We start from the raw sequence: 25,850 nt of genomic DNA on the forward strand, positions 1-25,850 counted from the left end.
CTGCTGAAAATATTCCTTGGGTTTAACAGAGACTATCACTTAGCTTTGTACAGTAACAGAGACTTGTTTTTTAAGCATGTTGTCATTTTAATTGTTTTATTTGGAACATATTGTGTTAAAGTTGTTTGATACCACCTGACTTTATTGAGCAAACTGTGCCATGGGAGGCTCATGCTGGATATATTTCTGCTCACTAACCAAAAAGAGCATTGCCATTGTAGCCATCATAGCCATCAGGATTATAGACAAGTTTCTTCCTCGTTTCCCTGTGACAGTCAGTGATTAAATGGAATTAAATAGGATCTCTAGGATCATTTTTTGGTCTTGAAGGTCCCCAGGATTTTGGGCATGAATTTTCCCATTTTCTTGTCTTTGGCATCTGTGTCATATTCCTCTTCACTGGGACTTGTGTGCTCGTCCTTCTTGCAGAACACCTCAAACCTGCTGTACACTCGCTTCTCCTTCCGCATGTTCTCCATTTTCTTCAGGAGGGTGTCTCTGTCCTCGGACGGCTGCCGCTGGAAGTTCCGTTTCTGGCTCCCAAAGCTCTCAGACCTGTGGATGTTGCAGCTTTTCTCCTTCTCCCCTTTTCTCTCCAAGCTTGTGGTGGACCTGGAGAGGTCAGGGTTGCTGGTGGAGGGCAGCTGCTTGGCCAGCTCGGCCCTGTTCTTCTGGCTGTTGGCAGAGATCTGCTCCAGGATCACCTTGGTGTCGTCACGCAGGTTGCTGCTGTACAGGATGTTGGCTGTGGAGGAGGGGAACCTCCCTTGTGTTGTCTGGCTGCTCTTGGGGGGCAGCGGTGCTGCGAATTTGTGGGATTTTTCTTCCTCCATTGCTTCCTGGCAGTCTCCTGTGGATGATCGCTTGAGCACCACTGCCTGCTTGTCACATTTCCCACTCTCAGAAGCAGGTTCCTCCTCCAGTTTCTTTTCACCTTTTGGGTTCAAAAACTGCTTCAGCCGTAGTGACCCTTTTCTTAAAAACTCCATGGGATTTTGTTCTTGTTTTGAACACTCTTCCTCAGATTTGTTGAGAGAGCTGTCAGACCCTGGACTTCTAGACAGGCTTTCTAGAACTGAGGATGTAGTACTTGTCCTAACCTGTGGTTTCTTCATTTCTGTGTTGACTAATTTTGGAGAGTCTTCTCTGAAGGTCACTCTGTCCTTCTTCTCTGGAAGAGCCAATTTCTGAGTGTCTCCTACAAATATCAGGCTCTCCTTCTCTGGAAGAGGAGGTTTGTTCTCGATGGGGTAAAATCGGGATGACAGCTTGTCCACCTTGGTGCCAAGGTGTGCCAGGGGATCTTTACTCAAGGCGTCCCCAAGCTGGGGGGTGGATGAGGCCACTCCAAACGCTCTGTCCAGCTCTCCATGCATTTTGTAAGTACTGCAGGAGTCTTTGGAGTCCAGCACCCTGCTCTCCAGAATCTTATACTGCACAGATTTGGTACATTTCTTCTCTGTATTCTGGGATTCCTCCTGTAGGTAGCCTGAAACAGCTTTGGTGTGGGTGACCCGTTCCATGTCCTTGCCCACAGCTTTGTACTTCTCCAGCAGCTCGGCCACTTTGGAGGAGGCAGCCGTCTTGATGGTTTCATTGTCCTTTGTTAACTCACTGGACATTTGCTCTTTTTGGATCATCTGCACCTTCTCTATTGTGGTGTTGGGCTGATCTAATTTGGCAGCACTGAAAATCAGAGAGGACCTGAGCCTGGAGCTCCTCTGGATCAAGGGATTTATTCTGGACCTGAAGGCATCTGGTTTCATTATGGAGGTTTCTTCACCTGCTCTGTCAGGATCTGCAGATTCCTTGGCACTGTCGATTCCCAGTGGCTTGCTAAGGAAAGGCGTGGGGGGTTTGAATGCTGGGACAAGGTCAGTGGGGTGCTTTGTGAGGGGATCCCCAGGAGCGTCGTTGTACGCCTCGGACTCCATCGGCATCGGGAGCCCTTCCTCTGGCTCAGACTGGTACGCGCTGAGGTACGAAGAAATCCTCCAGTTCCGTAGCCCTGTCCTGTTCTCCTGCGTGTTCTTGTCGTCATCCTGGTCTTCCTCCTTGTCCTGTAGGAACAGGCGCTGCTCCAGGCTCTGCTTCTGCGTGGGAGAAGTCTGGCAAATGAACTTCTGTCCTATATTCTGCCTCCGTAGCATCATTCCCATGGGGCCGTTGCCCGCGGGGTTCAGCTGGTCAGAGCCATGTCTCACCTCCCGGGAAGAATTTGAAGGCACGTAATCCAGTCGCAAGGGGAAACCCTCTTGCTGGAAACTGGGCTCCAGTTCGGGGTATCGGGGTCCCTCTACGTAGTCTTCCAGTTCATTGAATCCTGGCCTCCCCCCTCGAATCCTCTCAAAGAATCCCTGAGGTCTACCAGAAAGATGGGGATGTTCAAACTGGTACTGGTAGAACTGGTCCTTCTGGAAGTGACTGGATTGGATTTTGAACTCGTCCATGTTGTTCATGAACATCTGCCGTGTGTACTGCTTGGCAGAAGCAAAATTTTCAAACGTTCCTTCTGCAAAACTGTGTCTCTTGAAGGCGTCCAGCTCCAGCTGCTTGGAGCGGAGAAAGCCCCTGACAGGGTCCATCTGGGAGTTCTCCATTTCCACCTTCTTGTACATGCGCATGGCCGAGCCCTCCACGGTGTGCCGCAGCATGTCGTCCCGGCGGAAGTTGGAGAGGAAGTACCTGTCTGGATCCACTCTGTCCATGAAGGAGGGGAAGAGACTCTCGTCCCTCTGGAACATCAGGGGGCCTTTTTTGGGAAAGAAAGGCATGTTATTGCCAAAGGGAGCCATGGCGAACGTGTTCTCTGGCTTTGCCAGGAGGTTGGCTGGGGGAACAAGAGGTTCCGACTGTGCAAACAAAATGCGGAATTCTTCGTCAAAGCTGGCCACCAGCTCCCCCTGGAAGATGTGTGCAATGCTCCTGTGAATCTTCTCAAACGACCACATGAAACTGCAGAGAGAACAGAAGTCACTGAGTTACTCAGCTGTACCTGTTCTCATTAAAACATTTGCTCACCTGAAGCAAATTCTAAATTTTCTGGCCAGGCAGAAATAGGGCAAAATAACAGCAGAAAAATCCTCTGCAGCTACTTGTTACACATGACTGTTCCCAAAACTAACAGCTTGACTGATTTGGGATCACATCTTTGCAGAGAATTTGACAAGGCAATAAATTGTTTCTGCTCCAAAAAGCCAGTCAGTCGTGTCACCCAGGGTGTGAGCTGGTGATAATCCTTCTGTGAAGCAGATGTTCCTGTCTTCACCTGTCAGCAATGACCTGGACAGTCAGTGTGTACCCTCAGCACCCGGCAGGTGACACCAGTCAGGGACCCCAAAGGCTGGGGAGATGTCCCAACAGGAACCTCCAAAAAGACAAACCCAAGATCTCACTCCTGGGGGCACAACCCTTCCACCCACGCAGTCTGGGGGGGACTGAACAGAAGGAGATGGGCTGGAAATGAGGGAGGAAGATGTTCAGGATTATGGTGTTCATCTTCCCAAATCAAGCTCTGCTTTTCTTTTCCCATCTGCTGCCTGATGGGCAGCAGGGAAGGGATCCCTTATTTTGTCTTGCCTGTGTGTGCAGGTTTGCTGTAGCTGTTAAAACTGTATCAACCCAAGAGTTGAAAACCTTTACAGTTTTCTACCACAGCTGCTGGGAATCGTGAGGGACACCTTTGTGAGGCTTGGCTTCCTGCTGGGCTTGGACAAACCCCTTAGAATTACTGTTGTTTTCTTTTTCCCCACAGATTTTTAAATTCTTAATGTGAAAGAAGCTTGGTTTGGGGTTGTCTGGGCTCAAGGACTTCTTTAGTTGGTATATCTACCTCAACTACAAAATGGAGTACTTTTCCCAAAAAATTTATACTCAGTGTCCTTCAGTGAGCAAAACCCTTGTCCCTGATATCCATGTGGAAGTGCCAGAATGCTGCATTACCAATTCACCAGCCTCTCTCTCAGAATCCCAGACTGGTTTGGGCTGGAAGGGACCAGCACACCTTGTTTCATCTTCTCTGCCATGACAGGGACACCTTCCGTTAGTCCAGGTTACTCCAAGCCTCATTGAGCCTTATCTTGAACACTTCCACACCTTCCCACTTCGGAAATGATACAATATTTGAAAGCCCAAAGCACATGGGAGTGTGGCAGAAGTGTCCTGAACCATTAACTTGATGTTCTCATAAACAAAAAATGATCCAGTTGGAACAGTTAGTTGTTTGGTACAGCATCAAATCTGAATAATTCTTTTCAAACATCAGGAAAAAAGAAAAAACCAAAGTGGAATCTTATTATCAAGGAATCTGCACTTTAATCAGATTCTTGTAATTTTTTCTTCATATACTGTGTTTTAAAATACCCTTAATTCCATTTGCTTATCTTCCACCACAAGAAGCAACTCATGGTAGGCTTTGAGCAGTGTGGCCTAGAAGGTCTCCCTGCTTTAGGGTCTGCCCAACCCAAACCAATCACATTCTGTGATTCTGTGATTACATTCTTAGAGCATGACAGGCGTTTATCCCATCACCCTTTTAATATGAGAAGGAGAAATTCTTCTACTGCAACTCACTGAAAACATTTATTTTGCCAAAAATGAATGCCTTGGCCAGTAAGATTGTTATTCCCAAAAGGATGGTAATGTGTTAATGGCTGATCTCAAGCCTAACTGAAACCACCCACCACAAAACCATCCCTTTCCCTGTTGCCCAGAGAAGCTGTGGCTGCCCCATCCCTGAAAGTGTCCCAGGCCAGGCTGGATGGGGTTTGGAGCAGCCTGGGACAGTGGAAGGTGTCCCTGCCCACGGGGGCTGTGGGAGTGGAACAAGATGAGCTTTAAAGTCCCTTTGCACACAAATCATGCTGTGATTTTATGGTTCTGTGAGTGGAGGTCAAAGTTCATTTGGTCCAGACTAAGATGCAAACCTTAAACTCCTCACACTATGGCAGACTCTCCCTGGAATGGATCAGATGGGAGCTGAGCTCCTCTGCAGCCAGCCCTGCACAAAGCCCCTGTGAGCTCCCCTGCAGCCAGCCCTGCACAAAGCCCCTGCACAAAGCCCCTGCACAAAGCCCCTGTGGGCTCCTCTGCAGCCAGCCCTGCACAAAGCCCCTGCAGCCAGCCCCTGTGAGCTCCTCTGCAGCCAGCCCTGCACAAAGCCCCTGTGAGCTCCTCTGCAGCCAGCCCAAGCCCCTGTGGGCTCCTCTGCAGCCAGCCCTGCACAAAGCCCCTGTGGGCTCCTCTGCAGCCAGCCCCTGCACAAAGCCCCTGCACAAAGCCCCTGTGTCTCCCCAGACTGGCCAGGGCTCCTCACCTGTAGTTGCCACTCAGCACCACCATGCAGTCCACCAGCAGGAACTTCTCCTTCAGGTGCCCCTTGAAGGACATCCCCGTGCGGCAGTAGTAGGTTGGGCCAGACACTGTCCTCACCCTCAGGAACTGCAAACCAGAAAGGCACTGACTCAGACGGGACCCTCACTCCCTCCCCTGCCCCTCCTTCCCCGTTTCCTTTTAACCCCATCCTGCCACTGGCATTGTCCAGTTCCAGTGGTTCTGCCTGCAGACACAGATGTACAAACCCTTCCTCAGCATATCTTCAGCCTTCTCCCCATGTTGTGCCAGCTCTCCTCACTTTGTTCACCCTCATCTTTCCCAGGCTGCAGCCCGTTCTCCCCTTTCTCAGGTGTTTGTTGCCATTCTGGCCCTCTGTGTCACAGGACACGAACCGGGTAGGGCAGGTCTTTGCTCACCTCCACATAGTTCAGGTTGACTCTGCACTTGGCAGCTGTGTCAAGGAAAAGCTGGGAGTTCATTTCATCCAGCAGGATGTAGACAGGCACTCGGCGAGAAGCAGCGTCCAGCACCTCAAACAGCAGATCCACATCCGTGAAAATGTCCATCACAATTGCCACCACCTGGGGGAGGGACAAAGGGACACGTCACCCACCTGTGCTGCCTCACGCCCTGACCACGATTCCCAGCTTCTCACACCCCAAAGCTGCACTGCCCCATCTCAGCCTCCTTATGACACAGGAAACATCCCCATTAAAGGTTCCATCAAGCACTGTGGGCTCTGAACTGGAAAGAGAATTTCTGTCCAGGAAGGTGCATGTTCTGTGTAAGCAGGTGAGGGGAAACCTCCCTGTGTTTTTCCCGACTATCAATCCAATGATTCCATGAATTTTTTGGCTGTAATCACACTGGATGGTGTGTGGAGCTGGTCCACTCCAACATGCACATGCCATTTTTAGGTAACTTCCTGGTCAGTGTTCAGGCAGCCACTGTTCAGCTTCATCCATGTGCTGATTACAAGGGAAGCAGCTTCCCAGGTCCTGTCCCTCCCAGCTCCCTGAGCATAAATACTTGAGGGAAAGGGCGTGAGGAAGAAGGAGCCAAAGTCTCAGTGGTGCCCAGGGAGAGGACAAGACATGAACTGAAACACAGCAAATCACAGCTCAGTTACAGAAAATCCTCTGAGACTGAATGGAGACCATCAACGTGGGAACAGGCTGTCCAGAAAGGTTCTGTCTGCACCCTTGGAGATGCTCAAGGATCCTGAGTGACCCTCTAATTGACCTCCTCTGAGGAGGGGCGTGGACAGGACCAGCTCCAGAGGCTCCTTCCAATCTCTAATGGATTCTGTGAACTCTTGGTGTATTTTAGCATGGCCTAGGACAGCAGAGCAGAGACAAGCTTTGGTGCAGTCAGTGGTGGATTTGAATCATCCTGCTCCTTTGTCAGGTTCTGGAAGCAAAGTTAAGGGAATCAGCATCTGATGTTGCTCGGTCTGGAGAAAAGGCGGCTCCAGGAAAACCTTACAGCCTCTTCCAGTGCCTGAGGTGGTTCCAAGAGAGCTCAGAAGGGACTCTGGACAAGGGCCTGGAGTGACAAAACAAGGGGGAGTGGCTTTCCACTGCCAGAGGGCAGAGTTAGATGAGATATTGGGCAGAAACTGTTCCCTGTGAGGAGGAGAAGGCACTGGTACAGCGTGCCCTGAGAAGCTGTAGCTGCCCCATCCCTGGAAGTGTTCAAGGCCAGGTTGGATGGGGCTTGGAGCACCCTGGGGTAGTGGAAGGTGTCCCTGCCCGTGGCAGGGGGTGTGGGACTGGGTGAGCTTTAAGGTCCCTCTGACCCAAACCACTGCATTATGAGTCTCTATTCTGATGCTCTCTGGCACACGTGTGATTTTACCTCTGCTCTTTTTACCTGGGCTCTCCCGGTCTCACCTGCTGAGCTGCTCGGATCATCCTGCGAGCCTCCTCCTTGATGCTGGGGTTGTCTGGCGGGGGTGGCTGCACCAGCGTCGTCACCTCTGTGCCCCTGAAGCCGAAGACCATCGGCCAGCCCAGGTCGAGCTCGGGAACGGCCAGGTCCGAGTTCATGGGCCAGTAGGTGCCGGAGGAGCCGTCCATGTCATTGTCCCCCGCCGTGTCCGTGCTGCCCTCCTGGCTGCCGTACTGCGGCTTCTGCAGGTTCTGGATGATGTGATCCACCTCGGAGCCACAGAGGAAATCGGGGGCCGCCTCCTCGGCCAGGAAGCGCTGGTAGCTCTCCCTGCCCTCCTCGGTGAGCACGTCCAGGGCCAGGCGGTAATACTCCTTGTAGTGCGGGGGAAGGTAGTTGGGGTCCAGGGGGTTGTCCCCCTGCGAGGAGCTTTGGGAGCGACGCGCCATCGGGGGAGGGAGAGCTGGAGGGAAAGAGAAAACAGCCCTGAGAGCGGGGTCATGACAGCAACACATCTTCCTCATAGAGCAGAGGTTAACAGGACACGGAGCAACGCTGGAGAAAGTTCAGTCTAAAGGCGTGGGAGCCTAAAATTAGGCAGAGGTGTGAGCCACTTAACCACTACCTTCACACAGTTAACTGTTCTGGGCCAAAATAAGGAACAAATCAACCAGGCAGCCCTGGGATAGGCAAGGCAAACGCATCCAACAGAGTGACCAACCTTCTCTTTTAGGCTGATGGTTGTTAAACTTCAATTTATAATTTGTTTTAAAGTCAAGATCAAAGCTGTAGGTGGTTATTATCTACACTCCATTAAAATTAATTTCCAAATGCTACAGAAGTTATTTACTATGCGGCCCTAAACCAAAAGTGCCTGCCTGAACCAAGGGCACCCTTGGACCCTTATAAATTGGGTGTTACAACCACCTCAGCTTGTGAACAGGAGCAGGTGGTGCATGGTGCAGGTGAGTTGAGGGGTGTCCTGCTGGTGTAACACAGTCAGAAGGCACAGGAGTCTTCATCAGATGAATGAAGAAATTAAAAACGAGGGATGTGATCACTCCTTCAGTCTCTTCATGTTGAGAAAAACAAGAGCTGAAGGGGCTCATATGCAATAGTTGATAATTATCTATAGGGAACAATTATTTGAGACTACAGACCAATCTGATTTTAACCCATTTTTGAAAGAAAAGCTTGTTGTGCCACAACAGTAATATCTGACTGACCCACAGATTGCTCAAAGCACTCTGAACTCATGTCAATGCTGGAATGTTCATTCCCTGCACGCCACCCCTGAGGTGCCAGCAGAGCCTTCCCGTGATCCCCAAAAGAGTGAGGACTCCTGCTGAGTGACGTTACTGAGGGTGAGTACAGGAGGTGAGGGTCGCTGCTGTCATTGCCATCCAACACTTCTGCTTCCAGAACGGGAGGGGTTGCCTTGGACTGGGAGGAAGATAAAGACCCAGACTCAGCCTATCGTGTGTTAAGAGCTGGAGAGGAAAGCAATTGGAAAGCAATTCCTCTCCACATGCATAAGGATAAACTGGTTTCAGGTTACTCGACCACCTGCCTGGCACACAGCAGCTCTGTCTTACTCCTGCTCCAAGCTGAAACTCCTGGTAAAGCTGCATGACACAACAGGAAAAATATGGCCTTAACATCAGGATAGGAAAATCCAACACGTCTACATGTGATGTATTGCAACAGATAATCATGTTTATAGTCCACACATGCAGCTGCCTTTACAGACTGAATTGTCTGCAATTATCATCTCACTCTTAATTCTTTTTTTTTCTCTGTGTAAGAGGAAAAAAAGCACAGAGCACTCCAGAATGTATCTCTGGTGGAAGGTGCCCCTGCCCACAGCAGGGGTGTGGAACTAAATGGTCTTTAAGGTCCCTTCCCACTCAGACCATCCTGAGATTCTGTGATTTCAGGATGCTCAAGTCATCTTTTAACTATTTCAGCAGTGTCATGTCATTTTAAGGACTTGTCCCATGTTCCATTAATCTTGGATAGAAGTACAACATCTCCAACTCATCCAGATATAACCCACAAAGGGGACAGTGGTGCCACAGCAAACTGCTCACAGTGTTCAGAGAGGGAGCGTCAGAGACAAAGGACCAACTGCAACATTAAAAGGCAGAAGCATCAGAAGAACCCTGCTGGACAATCAAGGGCAGCAGAGGAAATGCCCTGCTGGTCAAGTGGCAAAGCAATTTTATATTGATTAATATAATATTTCACTACAGTTTTAAATGAAGAGGGAGAAGACTGAGCTTTAAATAAGCATCAGGTAATACTGACTGTTACTTGGTAGGACCACAGAAAACAGCACCACAGGCTCAGGAGGAACTCCCAGCTGGAGTGGGCTGGGCAGATGGATGTTTTATTCCTCACATCCCAAAAAGGGTGGTTTGTGCCTGAACTCTGATTCCTCAGTCTAGAAAAGACACCACAAATTGTGATCAGGGCATCTCTGCCACCAGCACAAGGACTGAATGGGCAGAAAATTAACCTTGCATGTGGTAGGTCTGGAGGGACATCAGGAAACCCCTGTGCTCATCTGGGCTGATCTGGGAGAACTCTCCCATTGCTCTGCAACTCCCTGACAGGAGGGTGCAGCCCGATGGGGGCCAGGCTCTGCTCCCAGTTCTTACAGTGAGGAGTCACTTGAGTTCCCCAAGTGCTTGTGGTGCTCAGTGCATTTGTGAATAAGCAGGGAAAGTGGTACCAGTGAAGAAGTAAATTCGATGTGGAAATGGGTTCATGGTCTCATGGGTTTCCCTGAGACACGGACGTGGAGCTGGGGTGTCCTGGTCCCACTGAGCACAGCAGTGGGGCTGGGCTGCTGGCCTGGCAGGGATGATCAGGGGGAGCCTGCAGGGGATCTTTGGAGGGGGCCTGGAAAACTCTGCCCTTACTCTGTGTGTGTGTCTGTGGGGGGGTTATTTCCTTCAGAATACACACATGACTCAGAACTGTGAAATAAAACCCAAAAGTTGGGTTTGTGCCCCCATAAGTGTCAGCCCCACCTCTGCAGGTGCTCCGTGGCTTGGAGCCACCTGCTCTGGTGGAAGGTGTCCTTGCCCAGGGCATGGGCTGGAACAAGATGAGCTTTAAGGTCCCTTCCAACCCAAACCATCTTGTGCTCCCATGTTTCCATTAGTTGTTAGCATATTTTAATTCCCTGGGTTGCAACAAGAACAATACCATGTTGGTGAATTCTCAGTTTGCATGAAAAATGCTGGTTTAGAAAAATAAGTAAGTAAATAAATAAATAGCTATACACCCATACATACACACACACACATATACATACATACAAGCACAAAATTCTGGATATTTCATTAATCTTCAAATATCCCTGTCAGGTAAAGCAGAAAGGAAGAAATTACCTGGAACCCCAAATGTTATTTATGACCTTCTGTCACTTTGGTGGGTGTGAGCTGAGTTCAGGTCAAGGAATAAATAAAATTTCTCCTGTTACAGCCCATCTTGCTGAATTCAGATGGATTCTGCACTTGGTTCATGGATTTTTTAGAGTTTTGTTTTGCTGTGTTCCAGCTCCTGGGATCGCCTGTTTGCAGCTGGCAGAGCTCTGAGGCACTGGGTCAGATTTGGTGTCCTGGAGCTGCTGACTGCCAGGCTGGTTCTCCAGTTCTGGATCAAATCATCCCCTATTTGGAAAGCAATTCCCCTCCAAATCAGATGGAAGCAATCACACACCGTTTCTGGCTGATACTTGTGTGCCAGAGAGAGATTTCTAAGACAGAACTGGCTTTTAAACTCTTATCTTTTCACTTCTCCCTTAACTAGTCCTGATCCATTCCAAGTGTGTCCATTATCCCAGTGCAGGGCTGGATTTGGTGGAGGAGCAGTTCCCATGCCTCAGGAAACAGGGGATGAATTACTTATTGTGCCTTGGTAATTTTTCACTCCAGAACTGTGTATTCCATGTATTTTGTAGGGCATTCCATACTTTAAGCCTTGGTTCCTTTCAACAGGAGTTCAGGGAACACTTCAGGTCTCCTCTCAGAGGGGCAGGACACACATCAGTAATTAGCACTCCTCCCTGAAGGCTGAACTCTCCTTGATCAGGGGCACCTAAAGCAACCTGGAGGGGACTGAGGGGAGACCCCACTGCACCCCACAACCCCCTCATGACAGGAGGAGGGGGAGCAGACACCGATCTGTGACAGGATGTGACCAGTGACAGGACTCGAGGGAGCAGCTGGAGCTGGATCAGGGGAGAGTTGGTTTGGAAATTATAAAAAGTTCTTCACCCCAAAGGTGGCTGGGCACTGGACAGGTTCCTGGCAGAGTTCCAAGAGCATCTGGACAATTCTCCTGAGCACACGGTGGGACTCCTGGGATGGTCCTGTGCAGCACCAGGAGCTGGACTCGATGATCCCTGTGGCCCCTTCCCACTCAGCTTACTCTGTGATTCTGTGACTCCAAGAGGGGTTGGCTCCTTGTTTGAACTTCACCTCCAAATCTATTTCCTGCAGCTTCTTTCACCCCAGAAAAAGACAAATGTTGTATTTCTGGAATTCTGAACCATCACAGCTGTCAAAGAAACTGAGTCACAAACTGAAAATACCCCAAACGTAGATTTTCAGCTTGTAACTACTGATTAATAGAGAATTTTACTTACTTACATGCTTGTTTATTTTATTTATTAAGGCATTTCATTTTATTTTAATTTCTGGTCCCAGTTTACAAAATCTTCTGACGTGAGTAATGAGGATTTGGAGGAGAAATGAGGATGCTAAAAAGAATAAGGTGTGGCAATTCACTTGGGGGTCTTTATAATGGGTAAGAAGAGATTCTGTGTGCAGTTACAGGCACTGAACTGTCAGTGGGTACAGGAGGAGAGCTCCTGTCAGCCCCGCAGCTGTGAGCAGGGGTGTGATGTGTGCAGCCAGAGGAACCCTGAACATCCCTCCTTCCATTCCCATGGCAGTATTGGAAAACCAAGGCCCTGAAGTGCCTTAGTCCAAAAGCCCTGTGGGCACCTCCAGAAGGGAAGAGGAAAGCTCAGGCACATCACCAGTGTCCTCCATGCCTTCAACAGTCACAATCTTACCAGGAAAAGGTTCCTGGGGGAGTGGGGGAGAACTGTCCCGGCATTGGACAGGAGGAAAGGACAATGCTTCATCCTGCCAATATGACCTAGGAAAGAATTCCAGCTACTGTTTTAAGCTGGACTTTTTGAGCAGAAAACACCAATACAGGACCTGAGACATTCTTCAGACCACTGAGCACACTGGCAACATCCCTACAGATCCTGCAGCCAAGGCCCTGGTGCTTCAAGGAAAGAAAAATCCCAGAAGGTGAATTAGGCATCAAGGGGGGAAATCTACTTCTCCCCATCACCGAGCCCTTAGGACTTGGGGAAGTCACCATAGATAAAGTTCAAACAAACCATGGCCAGGGAGCAATTGTGGTGTTCACACAGAGGTGCTCCATGTCCCCTGGGGTGCCCCAAGGTCACTGGCCTGGCCTGGCCTGGCCTGCAGCTGCTGCCGAGGAGCCTCTGCAGGGCTGTGTCACCCCTGCTGTGCTTTACATGCACAAAGGCTCCTGCAATGGGCCAAACCCCCAAGCTTCACAGCCAGGATTACTCCTCAAGGGTCAGTGACTGAGTGCATATGTTATATGCCCATCTGCACCCCCTCACAGGCGATGGAAAATAATAATATCCAAGAAATATGGGATAGGATTCATCTTCTAACAGACGTGCTCATGTTTGGCCAAATATACCCTTAATTTTTCTCCCAGACATTAACAAATCAGTCTGCTAAAGCCTCAGTGCTCAAACCTCAACAATTTTAACTCAGATTCCCCCTTGACGTGTCACACAATCCATCCTACTAAGATCCTGCTTGAAACTGTCCTTGCTTCACACCAGAATTTACCTAGAGGATGGGAGGCAACTTTGACAGGAGGATGAGTCAGATATTGGGGACACACTTTTCCCTGTGAGGGTGGGTGGGCCCTGGCACAGGGTGCCCAGAGCAGCTGTGGCTGCCCCGTCCCTGGCAGTGTTCAAAGCCAGGCTGAGGGGGCTTGGGGCTGGGATAGTGGAAGGTGTCCCTGCCCATGGCAGGGGTATGGGACTTGATGAGATTTAAGGCACTTCCATCCCCAAACATTCTACAATTCCTTCCCCATAACCCATCTAAACCCTGCTCTCTGGCAGTGGGAAGCCCTTCCCTCTTGTCCTGTCACGCCAGGCCCTTGTCCAAAGTCCCCCTCCAGCTCTCCTGGAGCCCCTTGAGGCACTGGAAGGCTCTCAGGTGTCCCTGGAGTTTTCTCCAGACTGAGCACCGCAGCCTGTTTCCAGAGCAGCAGGTTCCAGCCCACTCCTGTGTGTCACAGTGTCACTTCATACATTCCAGGAATCTGTTACCATTATTTGGCATTTCATGCACTTCTCTGCTATCCTAAGTGATCATACCATGAAATTATGTCCATAAATTTACAAGTATCACCACTCATGATCAAAACCTTTAGAAACAAACCTGCAAAATTTAGTTCCTCCCCAAGAAATCCCTCTCCTAATACAGCGGCTGGGACAAGCATGAGCACAGGCAGGTACCCACAGAATGTCCCGAGTTGGAAGGGACACACAAGGGCCATCAAATCAAACTCCTGGCCCTGCACAGGAAGCCCCAAGAACCCCAGAGAAAGGAGGTGGTGTGAGTACTGCTGGCACTCTCCTGCACACACTGATGTGGGTTTTGCAGGAGGAAGCTGCAGGAGAACAGAAGGCAGCTCTGGGACTGTTTGCAGTAACTCCTCCCATGCTCGGGGGCAGTGGATAAAGGAGAGCACGAAGCAGCTTGTTGCAAACTGAACAAGTGGGAGATGAAGGCCGACAGAATGGGCTGGCGAGAAGCAGAATTCAGTTCTCCTCTGCCTGGGCTGTGCCAGAGACACAGCTGGCTGCTGCTGCTGCACTGTGCATGGGGACTCCCAGTGGAGTCACTCCCCTCCGTGGCCAAAAACCACCAGAGGGAGAGGAACAGATGGAAAGGAGGGAGCATGCAGGTCTGATATCCCTGTGCCATGATCGAGGCAGGGATGAGGAGGGAGTCTCCAAGGGAAATTTCCCTTCAGCTTGGCCTGAGATCTGCCTCTGTTTGTGGAATATTTAATGTAAGGAAAAGTGGCTGACAGATGAAGCTGGAGGTAAAATCCGTCCCTTTACCTCTGGATTCATTATAGGAGCAGAAACTGGGAAAAGCACAAATCTGTTGACTTGGGCAGCATTTGGTGCCTGTCCACATTATGTTCCATTTCAATAGACTTTTAGTGTTTTTCTCCTAACAGAGCAGCAGGAAATCACAGTCAGACATGCTGTGATCACCACAAAGCCCTAGATTAAAACAAACAAATAAACAAAAGGACCTGTCTTTCTCCAGTCCTTTGTGCCAGGTGTGAATCAAGGGCGCTGGACCGTGTTTGCCCAGTCTAAGCAAAAGGGAACCGGCTCGGTGCTCCCCTCCTCTCTCATCTGCCGAGCCTGGTGCCAGCCCTGCTGATGCCTCAGCCCGGGGCTGGCTCGCTGTGCTCCCCGTGCTGACTGCAGTGCTTGTTGTTGCGTGTTCTGCCTGCACAGCCAGTTCCCAGGCTGGGCTCAGCTGATCCCTTCCCCGCTGGACCTGCTCCGCTGCTTTGGGACACTCCCAAGCCGCGGCTGCCGCGGGCCTGCAGCACCCAGGAAGAGCTGCCTGCGAGGAAGCAGGGCTGGATCCCAGACTCTGCAGAGGGCTGGGAAGAGCCGATCTGCTCCCCACAGCCCTTATCTGCAAGTACAGACACACGTTCCTGGGCTTAACCATCTCATTTTTTCACTGCCCTAGATACAGCCAAGAAGAGAAAGGCAGCATAGGCAGACTGTTCTTCAGCCCACACTCTGCACAGCCAGCCACAAACCCCTCTGTGCTATCAACACCTGAAGGACTTCCAAACCATGGGCAAGAAATGAATTAAAGCCCTTTTGATCCCTGTGATGGGCCTCACCTGACCTGGACACCACATTCAGTGGCGTCACTGACATCCCTAATGGTGGGCAGTGAAAAAAAATCATGTTTTCAAAATGTCTCAGTACACAAAGTTTACAAATCAATTGTTTAAAAAGAAAATATTTGGCTTCAAAAAATAGGAAAGATCCTATGCAAACAGACTGCTGATGTTCTGGGAGGGTTGGGTTTAGGAGAGGACAGCAATGCCTGAGGGAAAATGACTGGAGCAGACATGGTGACAATGAGACATGGAAAGTGTTAGCTTGCTCTCAAGAAAATGTTGTACTTGGTAAATGATCTGGGAAGGGACCTGTCTCCTCGAATATGGTTTAAGGTGTGGGGGTTTTTAATTCTGCACTGTGTGATGGAAGGACAAGCCAGCACCTTCTGATCTTGCTGCAGAGGAAGAACCTGTATGAACAGCAGGACATGCTTGTCATCTCCAGAGGCTGCTTCTGCATTTTCCATTTTCTGCTCATTTTCCATCCTAAGAGCTGGACTTCTGCTGAAAAGGCTCTTGCCAGTCTCACAGGGGTGCAGCAGATGCAGTTTTGAAGTGCAGCCCAGAATTTCCTACTTTGGCCAGACGACGTGGCCGTGGAATGGTTCAAGAGTGGGGCAAAGAGGAAACTGCCCAGAGAAGCTGTGGCTGCCCCAGCCCTGGAAGTGTCCATGGCAGAGGATGGTCCTGAAGGTCCCCTCCAACCCAAACCCTCCAAGGCTGAGTGACAATGGATGCTGGACACCTTCCCTGAACTGCTCCTCTCACCAAGCAGGGCTCAGGAACATTCCTCAGAACAGGACAGAGGAATATGGGTGATAACTTGGACTAGACACTTTTATAGCTGCAACTGCCTCTGCTGAGTCCTAATTCTTATTTCTTCTCTTTCCATTCTTCTCTCTGCATTTCCTGCTGAGTCTTATCCTGTTCTCCTTCTCAATGTCCTCTCCAGGCAGTAGCCCAAAGCCTGGATTACTGTCAGAGTTTCTGGTAGGAATTTGTTATTCCTGTTACAATGCCATGTAATGCTCCCAGATCTTCTCCTCTGGTCATCTGAAGAGCTGATCACTCCATGTTAATCATCTGAGAGAACGTCACCCCATTCTTCACTCAGATCTCAGTCACCACTAAGAAAAGGACAGTACCCCTGCCAGCTGCTGGGAGTTTCACTTCAGAACTTTTGGCCATCAGAGGAGGAACTGCTTCAATTAATCAATTTTTCACTGAGCTTCCAGAGATCCCAGCTGCACTTTCCACATTCATACTGTGGCAGTTGACCCTGATAAATAAGTCCAAGAACTCTTTCTGTGTCTCACATGAGCAGTGAATGCCCCAAAGGCTACAGGCATGTGACAGAGTGGAACTGGGAGCCTGGTCTGCACCTTCAACACCCACTGGGCTCTCACTCATCTCTGCTTACTCTGGCAAGGGATCCCACAGAACACCCTGTGCTGGGGAATCAAGAAAGTGGCCAGACAGTCACAACATCCAGGAGATCTTTCTGCAGGCCAGAGAAGGGAAAAGTGCAGAAGAATCCCATGTAATTTTCATTGTGAAGTGGTTACTGAGACACCTGTCAGTGTGTCCCACAGCCTGAACTGTCCCGTGCAGCAAAGGCACAGAGTGGACAGGGAAACCCGAGACGTGCAGAGTCACCAGCACCAAACCTGATGTTTACAGCAGCTGGAAATTAAATGTCATCCTGTGTGCAAAAGGTGTCTCTTAGCAGATTATCTGAATAATCACCAAATTCTTTGGGTTGGAAAAGCCCCCTGACCCTGGAGTCCAACCACTCTCTCAGCACTGCCAAGGCCAGCACTAACCCATGTCCCCAAATCTACCTTAGCAATGCTCATGCCACATTCACTGTCCTTCAGCCAATCCCCTTCCCTGGGTTTTTATTCAAAAGGTAGCAAGAATAAGGAAGCCTAAAACAGAGAACTTAAAAAAAAAAGGACAAATTGTAATTTGGAGAAGAAAAACCATACACTGCCCTTGACTTTTACTTCCCACACACACTGTTTTAGAAATGCACTCATCAATCTCCTCTTCCTCATTAAGATACAATTCAGCATATGGGGCCTGGTAAGGAGTCCAGATGTGTCCCATGTAACTGCGAAATGCAAAGAACTACAGTCCTGCAGGGTTTGGAGCTGAATTTCCTTTGCCTGGAAAGTTGCAGTTACCAGAAAAATTACGTCTAGAACATGGGTGAATCTGTCCTGAGCCATGACCCTACTCTCAAACAAGCACACAGACATTTCCAGACTTACAGAATCTCACAATCAGAGACTGTTAGAGTTGGAAAGGACCTTCAAACCCATCTTGTTTCACCACCTTGCCATGGGCAGGGACACCTTCCAATAGACCAGGTTGCTACCAGCTCCATCCAGGCCTTGAACACTTCCAGGGATGGGGGAACAACAACTTTTTCCTTTGGCATGCAACTTCCCCTAAACCATATGAAAAGCAAGACTTTTTTGTCTCCCCTCAGAATATCCCTATTGCCAGGTCACAGCAAATTCAACTTTCTTTTTACCCCTCAAATGCAACTATGAAGTCCCTCAGGTAAATGGGAGTGAGACCAAAATGAAAACAACTTTCTCTCCCTAAAAGGCAGCTCCCATGTGTCTATCTGAGGGGGTTGGGACACACTGTGCTCTCCTGCCTCCTAATCCAGGGAAAACTTATGCATAGGGAACTGGGAACCAATGTTTAGCACTGCTGTCACTGTCACTGCTCTGGTTTGGGGTAGTTTGCTTTTACTGACCTATTTTTGGCCTCTCCTGCAGCTGAGCTTATGGCAGCTTCCACAGATCAGATGTTTTCAGGAGCAGAAGGATGTGATCAGTACTTCTGTTCCCTCACAGGTGCCTCTTCCCTTTCTAACTGTTCTAGGAGACGGAGAACTCAATCCTCAGGCCAGGCAAGATCCATAATTGACCCCTATTGACCTTGGCCAATTTAGCGTGAGCAACACGGACCCATCCCCTTCCTCTGCTCACACACAAATCCTGAGGTCTGTCGGGCTTACACCCATGGAAAACTCAGCGAGTGCCAGCCCGTGTGCCTGTGCACGCCTGTGCACACGCATCTGTCCGTGCTCCTGCCTGTACGAGCATGACTGTGCCAGCTCGTGGGCCTCGGGTGCACACCCAGTCCGTGTGTGGGGAGTGCAGGGGCCTCAGGAGCTGCTCCCAGCTCCCTGCCCACCCTGGCCCTCACAGCACATCCCCTCTGTGCCAGTCTCCTCACCAAACATCCCTACTGTGTTCCTGGTCCAAACTGGAGGCCAGCTGGGGCTCTGCTATGGGCAGCTCAATCAGGCCGCAAGACTCTTCCAAAAGAATGAGGCCGAGTTTGGGAATATCTGCTCCTTAAGGATTTCTCAAAGGGGAAGGGACACAACTGCGTGAAGTGTTTGATAAGAGGTTTTGATCTAAGGACAGAAGGGTCCCTTTCCCCTGTCATCCCAGTCCCTTCCCTCACCACCTCCAATCCCTGCTGCCAGCACTGGGACATTCTGGGTCCATTCCCTGCCCATCCCCAGTCCCAGCTGCCAGCACTGGGACATTCTGGGTCCATTCCCTGCCCATCCCCAGTCCCAGCTGCCAGCACTGGGACATTCTGGGTCCATTCCCTGCCCATCCCCAGTCCCAGCTGCCAGCACTGGGACATTCTGGGTCCATTCCCTGCCCATCCCCAGTCCCAGCTGCCAGCACTGGGACATTCTGGGTCCATTCCCTGCCCATCCCCAGTCCCAGCTGCCAGCACTGGGACATTCTGGGTCCATTTCTTCCCCATCCCCTGTCCCAGCTGCCAGCACTGGGACATTCTGGGTCCATTTCCTCCCTGTCCCCAGTCCCAGCTGCCAGCACTGGGACATTCTCTTACCCCCGTTGCCTCCCTCGTCTCCTCCTGTCTCTCTCCCTTCTCGCCATCATGGCGTGACTGGGAGCTCCAGCCACGGAGGCCTTCCTGCAGAAGCAGCAACCTCCTGCCCCTGGACTGCCTGTGGAATCCCCTGTCCCCGATGCCGGGTGCTCAGCCCTGGGCAGAGGAGCAGGACAGACCCTCCCCGGCCCTGCCCTCACCTCACGCAGCCACACAGGTACCCCCGGAGGGATCTGCCCTTCTCCTACCTTACCAGGGAAGCCGGGCAGGTGGTGGGTAGGCAGTGGGTCACTCCCTGGCTCAGGCGGCCATACAGGTACCCACGAGGTCTCCACCCTTCTCTGCCTTCCCAGGTGAGCTGGGGCAGGTGGTGGGTCACTCGCTGCTCCCTTGGACGTGCCTGCAACCTGATTCACCTGGGAGCCAGGCGAGCGAGGCTCCACCCAGGGCAGAGCGGGGGTGAGTAAGAGCGAGAGAAAGGCAAACTCCGGAGAGCTGTTCCCTCCCCAGGCGCGCAGGGAGCCAGAGATAAGGGCTGCGCATTCCTGAGCCGCCGGAGGCCTCTCCCTTTCCGTCTGCCCCGAGCCTGTCAGACCAGCTCGGGACTGGGAGCGGGGCAGGGCCGGGCCGCAGCCCCTGGCCCGGCCCTTGGACCCCCAGCACAGCCCCGGGCAGGGCCCTGCGCGCCCGCCCCAGCTCGCTCGTAGCCCTGCGGCTCCCAGGAAGGGGGATCTGGGCTCCTCGGGCGCTTCTCGTGCCCTGGGTCTGTTGGGGACAGACGAGCAGCAGCTCCTGGCAGTGGCGACAGGAGGGGTCGGCGGCAGCGCCCTCTCCATTGCGGCGGGGCCGCGCTCCCCGTGTCCCTCGGGGTGCCGTGACAGGGGCCTGAGGCCGACAGCCGTGGCCTCCTGCCTGCCCCCATCACCGTCCCCGGGGCCCCGCGGGCAGGGAAGGGTTAAGCGAGATTCCCCGCAGCCCCGGGCGTGGCAGCGCCTGTTCCACCTTTCATGTCCCAGCTCGTCCCGCCCGGCCGCCGCCGCCGCCGCGGGGCCGGGCCGGCGCTGACTCAGGCGGGGCGGGAGCGGCGAGCGGGGCTGAGGGGTCCCGGCGGGAGGAGGGGCGGCAGCCGGTGCTGGGCACTGCTCGGGTAGCCCCGGCCCGGGGCTCCTCACGGAGAGGACACCGAGGGGCTGGAGCGTGTCCACACACGGGAACACAGCTGGGGAAGAGTCTGGAGCACCAGGAGCAGCTGAGGGAGCTGGGGGCGGTGGGCTCAGCCTGGAGAAAAGGGGGTTTAGGAGGGACCTTCTTGCTCTCTACAACTCCATAACAGGAGAGTAGAGCCGGGGGGAGCCAGGCTGTGCTCCCAGGTAATAAATGACAGGTTGGGAGGTCATGGCCTCAAAGCTGCACCTGAAGAGGTTTAGGTGGGATATTTGGAAGATTCCTCCTGCAAAGAGCTGTGTAGCCCTGCCCCAGCTGCCTCAGGCGGTGGTGGAGATTTAACAGTGTTGTGACTGTGGCACTTGGGGACGGGGGTTAGTGGAGGTCTTGGGGGAGCGGTCGGACTCAGTGATCATTGAATCAAGGTTTGGGTTAGAAGGGACCTTACACCTCCAGTTCCATCTCCCTGCCATTGACACCTTCCACTATCCCAGGCTGCTCCAAGCCCCATCCAGCCTGGCCTTGAACACTGCCAGGGATGGGGCAGCCACAGCTTCTCTGGGAAACCTGTGCCAGGGCCACACCACCCTCACAGGGAAGGATTTCTTCCAGCATCCCAGCTAAACTCACCTCTGGCACTGGGAAGCCATTCCCCTCTGCCCTGTCACTCCAGGCCCTTGTCTAAAGTCCAGATCTCTTGGAGCCCCTTCAGGCACTGAAATTGAGGTAACGATTCATCAACTGCTCTTCCCTGTGGACAGAACTCTTCTGCTCTCTAATGGGATGTAGTGTTGCCTTTGTTTATGTCTTTGATGTAATACCTTTTCTGTCATCAGAAAACTGCAAAGGATCTGTTTTGAGGCCCCAGAAATGCTGACACTGCTGGTAGTGTCACGGTTGTGATATGGCTATTTAAGGCAGGATCTATCAGACCGAACACTGGTGACTCCTGCAGAGGTGGCTGGAGCCATCCCATGCTCATCCCACGGATCTTGGAATGGTGTCATGATGTTCAGGGGGGAAATTCAGATCTTCCAGACCAAAAAGATGAACGGTAACTGAACCCCACTGGATACAAGGGAGCTGCACCATCTGATATCTCAGCCATAAATTTAGATTGGATAAGTGCCCCTGGTCTGAAGCTGTGATTCAGAACGAGCTGAAGCATTCCTGCCTGTAAGGAAAGCCAGTTTCAATATGAGTTTGCAGCTTTTCTCTGTATGGTACTGAAATATGAATTGGTGAAATCCCTCAGAACAGGTTCAAAGTGTTTCATTCATTTTTCTATAAGGTTTCAGTGTGTGGCTTTGCAAACCTTTTATCCTTAAATAATGACGACTTGTAAGAGTCTGGAATGAACTGCAAAGGAACTTAAAATCTTTGTGAAGTTTGGCTTTTAGATTCTATCAGCCAGCAGGGACCTGTGTGAGTTATTCTGAGATGTTATTATGTGAGAGAAATCCGAGTGAAAACACACTGGCCTTCACAAAGTTTGTGGTCAGAACTACTCCCTACACTCTTGTTTCAGCCTTTATCTCACACCAGTTTAATCTACTTAATTAAGTCTCTTAACCTGTATTTGACTAAAGTACTTCTCAGTAATGTAAATACAATTATCACCTTTCAGTCTTCTCACTATTAAATACAAAACATTTAAATCCTCTCATTTTCTCTTTCCCCCATCACTTAAATGGTATTTGTGGACCTTTTCTGTTCCAGCTTTCAAAACTGACATCTGAATATCAAACAGGAAGTTTTTACTTTCAGTTTCACTATTGCTGTATACACAAATACACCAACGTTTTATTAGAGTACGTTTGACCTCTCCTGAGCCAATTTCTTTTGCACTCCTGAGTGAATATTACCTGGAATTGCTGATTTTAAAGCGGAATAAAAAGACCTGTATCCTTCCCCTTGGGAATTAGTAATGAAGTTTTGCCGCTTTTCTATTCTGAATGTTAGTTGTGTTTATTTTATTGTATTATTTCCAAGATATTATTATTAACCACTATTAGTGGTTATTTTAGAGACTCTCCTTTCACTGTAAATGCAGTGTACATGTGTAAGCAGTGTTTGTTTGGCTTTCATGAATTACAATGTGTTTGCATTGTTACACTGGATTAGAGCAGTAATCCAGGTAATTAATGTTTGTCACCAGAGTCTTACTGGGCTCCCTCTGCCACTGGCCTGCGAACAAGGGACACTCGTGTCCCAGATTGAGGATGTCTGCATTAACACACGGGGTGAAACAAAGCACGTGGAATGAGTGTGAGACCTAATTTCAGATTGTGGTGGCTGCTCCTGCTGGGACTGCAGCTCTCGGAGCCAGCAGAGCATGGCAGAGAACACCCCGAGCAGGAGGAAAGCAGAGAACACCCTGAGAACACCCCGAGAACACCTCGAGCAGGAGGGCAGCAGCAGAGGGAGAACACCCCGAGCAGGAGAGGGAAAACACCCCGAGCAGGAGGAAAGCAGAGAGAGAACACCCTGAGCAGGAGGGCAGCAGCAGAGGGAGAACACCCCGAGCAGGAGAGGGAAAACACCCCGAGAACACCCCGAGCAGGAGAGGGAAAACACCCCGAGCAGGAGGAAAGCAGAGAGAGAACACCCCGAGCAGGAGGGCAGCAGAGAGAGAACACCCCGAGCAGGAGAGGGAAAACACCCCGAGCAGGAGGAAAGCAGAGAGAGAACACCCTGAGCAGGAGAGGGAAAACACCCCGAGAACACCCCAAGCAGGAGAGGGAAAACACCCCGAGCAGGAGGAAAGCAGCAGAGAGAGAACACCCCGAGCAGGAGAGGGAAAACACCCCGAAAACACCCCGAGAACACCCCGAGCAGGAGAGGGAAAACACCCTGAGCAGGAGAGGGAGAACATCCCAAGAACACCCCGAGCAGGAGAGGGAAAACACCCCGAGAACACCCCGAGCAGGAGGAAAGCGGGGGGAGAACACCCCGAGCAGGAGGGCAGCAGCAGAGGGAGAATACTCTGAGCAGGAGAGGGAAAACACCCTGAGCAGGAGGAAAGCAGGGGGAGAACACCCCGAGAACACCCCGAGTAGGAGGGCAGCAGCAGGGAGAGCTCTCCTGCACTGCTCTCCCCAGGAACCAACACAGCCCACGTGTGTTGGACAGGTCATGCTGGGGTACTGCTCTAGCCCTCAACAGCCTGAACAGGAGCACTGTGAGGGGTCTCAGCACTGATCAAGAGGGGATTGCACAGATTTGTGCCCTCAGATTCAAAACACGTGAAGATCTGGCACTCAAGCACAAGGTGTAGTGGTGAATGTGGTGGTGCTAGGCTGGTGGTTGGTCTTGATGCTCTTACAGGTCTATTGTGACCATAATGATTCTGTGATTCCATTATTTTAAAACTGAAATCATGGAAATCTGACCTGATGGGAGCTTGGCTTCTAGTAGGTTTAGATGGGGTACTGAGAGGAAGTTCTCCTCTGTGGGGTGGTGAGGCCTTGGCACAGGGTGCCCAGAGAAGCTGTGGCTGCCCCATCCCTGGAAGTGTCCCAGGCCAGATTGGAGAGGGCTTGGAGCAGCCTGGGATAGTGGAAGGTGTCCCTGCCCGTGGCAGGTGGGATTGGATGGGCTTTGAGGTCCCTTCCCACCCAAAACGTTCCATGATTCTGTAGCTACCACACTCGGCCCCTGGCTACATCCACCAAGGAGCCAGTGGCCCACTGTGATCACTGCCAGAATGCCAGGAACAGACACTTTACCTGCCCCAAAGGTGCCACGAGCAGAGACAAGGTAACCTGGAGAACAGGAACTCCTTCCAGAGTCGCCTCTTTAGCAGTGCAGATCCGTGGGCTCCTTGATCATGGAGGAGAAGGTGGTGAATCTTCCCCTTGACTCCACACTGGTGACTCATCCCAGCTGCTGCTCCGGGTTTGATCTGTTCAGGCTCTGCATTTGAACATATCAGATTATCTGGCTTAAGTGCAGCTTTGCTTTTGCCCTTTATCTGTCTGCTCTGAAGCTGTTTAACGTGATCTGCCTGTTTTCATGCTGTCTCAGTTTCAAGGAGTCCCAGGCACTGACTGGCACTGAGCTGATTTTTTCTGCAGTGACTGCAGGCTTGGTCACTCAGCTCACTGGTCCCTAACCCATTTCCCACTCCCTGCTCTGCTGACAGAATTGGAAAAGTCTCTTCAGTGGCTGCACAAGTCATCCCCCTCTAGTTCTTCACAGTGACTTTTTATTGTAAAGAACTGAGGGGAAATCCCACGTTATTCTAACAAGAAGAACTGACATCTGAATGGAGCTCTGGGAGTGGGAACAGGAATGTGGTCTTGCACAGTTTCACTGTTAGAAGTTGTTTGCTTTTTTAAAGGAATCTACCTTCAATTAATGGGGCTGATGGGGAATAATCTGCAAAGAATCAGTGTTATATTTACACAGCAGCCCTGTTTGGGTACCAGGGAATGAAGTTGTTTGTGAGGGTTTGCTGTTTTTTGTTTACCAGTGTTCAGCTCTCCTGGCCATCCTTTCTTTCTGGGGAAAAACCCAGGAAGGGTCCTTGACCTAGGGAAGGGAGATCCCTGGGATCAGGTCACCTCTGACCACGCTGGAGGGTTCCCCACGCGGACAGGAGGGATTCAGAACATCCAGTATGACCTGATTGAGAGGAAATCCAGACCTGCTTGGCTGGTCCCCCACAGGAACAAGGATATCCAGAGGCAGAGCTCACCCCTGCACTGGCAGAGCTTCCACCCTCAGCAGTCATGGGACACACGTCTGAATTTCTAGCCCAGACTCAACCCAGTCTGAAAATTCCTTATCAGGGGACGAGGTGCAGACACATCTCTTCTCTGGTCACCAGCAACAGGATGCAGGGAACAGCCTGAGGTCATGTCAGGGGAGGGCTGGGTTGGGTATTGGAGAAGGGTTCTTCACCCCGAGGGTGGCTGGGCACTGGGATGGGCTCCCCAGAGCAGCGGACACAGCACCACGCCCGAGAGTCTCAGAGGTGTTCGGACAATTCTCTCTGGCACATGGAGACTGCTGGGGACGGTCCCGTGCGGTGTCAGGAGCTGGACCCGGTGATCCCTGCGGGTCCCTCCCAGCTCAGCTCTGTGACTCCACCGTTCACACAAACTCTGCTGCAGCGTGTGGAGAGGGCAAAGGGATTCTGCAGGCAGCGGCCCTGCGCGTCCCCTCTGCGCTCCGCCAAGAGAAACAGCCGCACTGCACGGCGGTCCTGATTCAGAATGTTGGCTTAGGGCTATTGCGGCTACTAAATGAACGAGAATTCGTCACAGCTGCAGGTCAATGGTTTCTGCAGGCAGAGAACTACACCTTTTCCTCGGCAGCGCGCAGCACCGGCCCCGAGCCGCTCCCGGAGCCGTTTCAGTGCCCTCGCTCCAGGACCTGCTCCAGGATCCGCTCCGGGATCCTGTCCAGGATCCTCTCCCGGGATCCTCTCCCGGGATCCTCTCCACGATCCTCTCCGGGATCCTCTCCCGGGCTCCGCTCCAGGATCCGCTCCGGGACCCGCTCCGGGATCCGCTCCAGGATCCTCTCCC

General features: G+C 51.5%; 1 protein-coding gene across 4 annotated transcripts; it reads right to left on the reverse strand.

Annotated features, from left to right (window-relative positions):
• Positions 1–40: 40 nt before the first annotated feature.
• FAM83H (family with sequence similarity 83 member H) lies at positions 41–24,367 on the reverse strand. 4 transcript variants are annotated; one of them, XM_063397336.1, is made up of 5 exons: positions 24,045–24,367; positions 7,227–7,687; positions 5,751–5,915; positions 5,315–5,439; positions 41–2,955 (listed from the first exon to the last, which is right to left on the reverse strand). In XM_063397336.1, the coding sequence occupies exons 2-5, from the start codon at positions 7,671–7,673 to the stop codon at positions 312–314; spliced, it is 3,381 nt and encodes a 1,126-aa protein (XP_063253406.1). In that variant the 5' UTR covers positions 7,674–7,687; positions 24,045–24,367; the 3' UTR covers positions 41–311. The 4 variants fall into 4 exon arrangements, with proteins under 4 accessions (XP_063253406.1, XP_063253265.1, XP_063253336.1 ...); XM_063397195.1 differs by lacking the exon at positions 24,045–24,367 and adding an exon at positions 19,406–20,126; XM_063397266.1 differs by lacking the exon at positions 24,045–24,367 and adding an exon at positions 19,401–19,539.
• Between the last annotated feature and the right edge of the window lie 1,483 nt (positions 24,368–25,850).

Source organism: Prinia subflava, chromosome 1, assembly GCF_021018805.1.
Source record: "Prinia subflava isolate CZ2003 ecotype Zambia chromosome 1, Cam_Psub_1.2, whole genome shotgun sequence".
In the NCBI taxonomy this organism is placed as follows: Eukaryota; Metazoa; Chordata; class Aves; order Passeriformes; family Cisticolidae; genus Prinia; species Prinia subflava.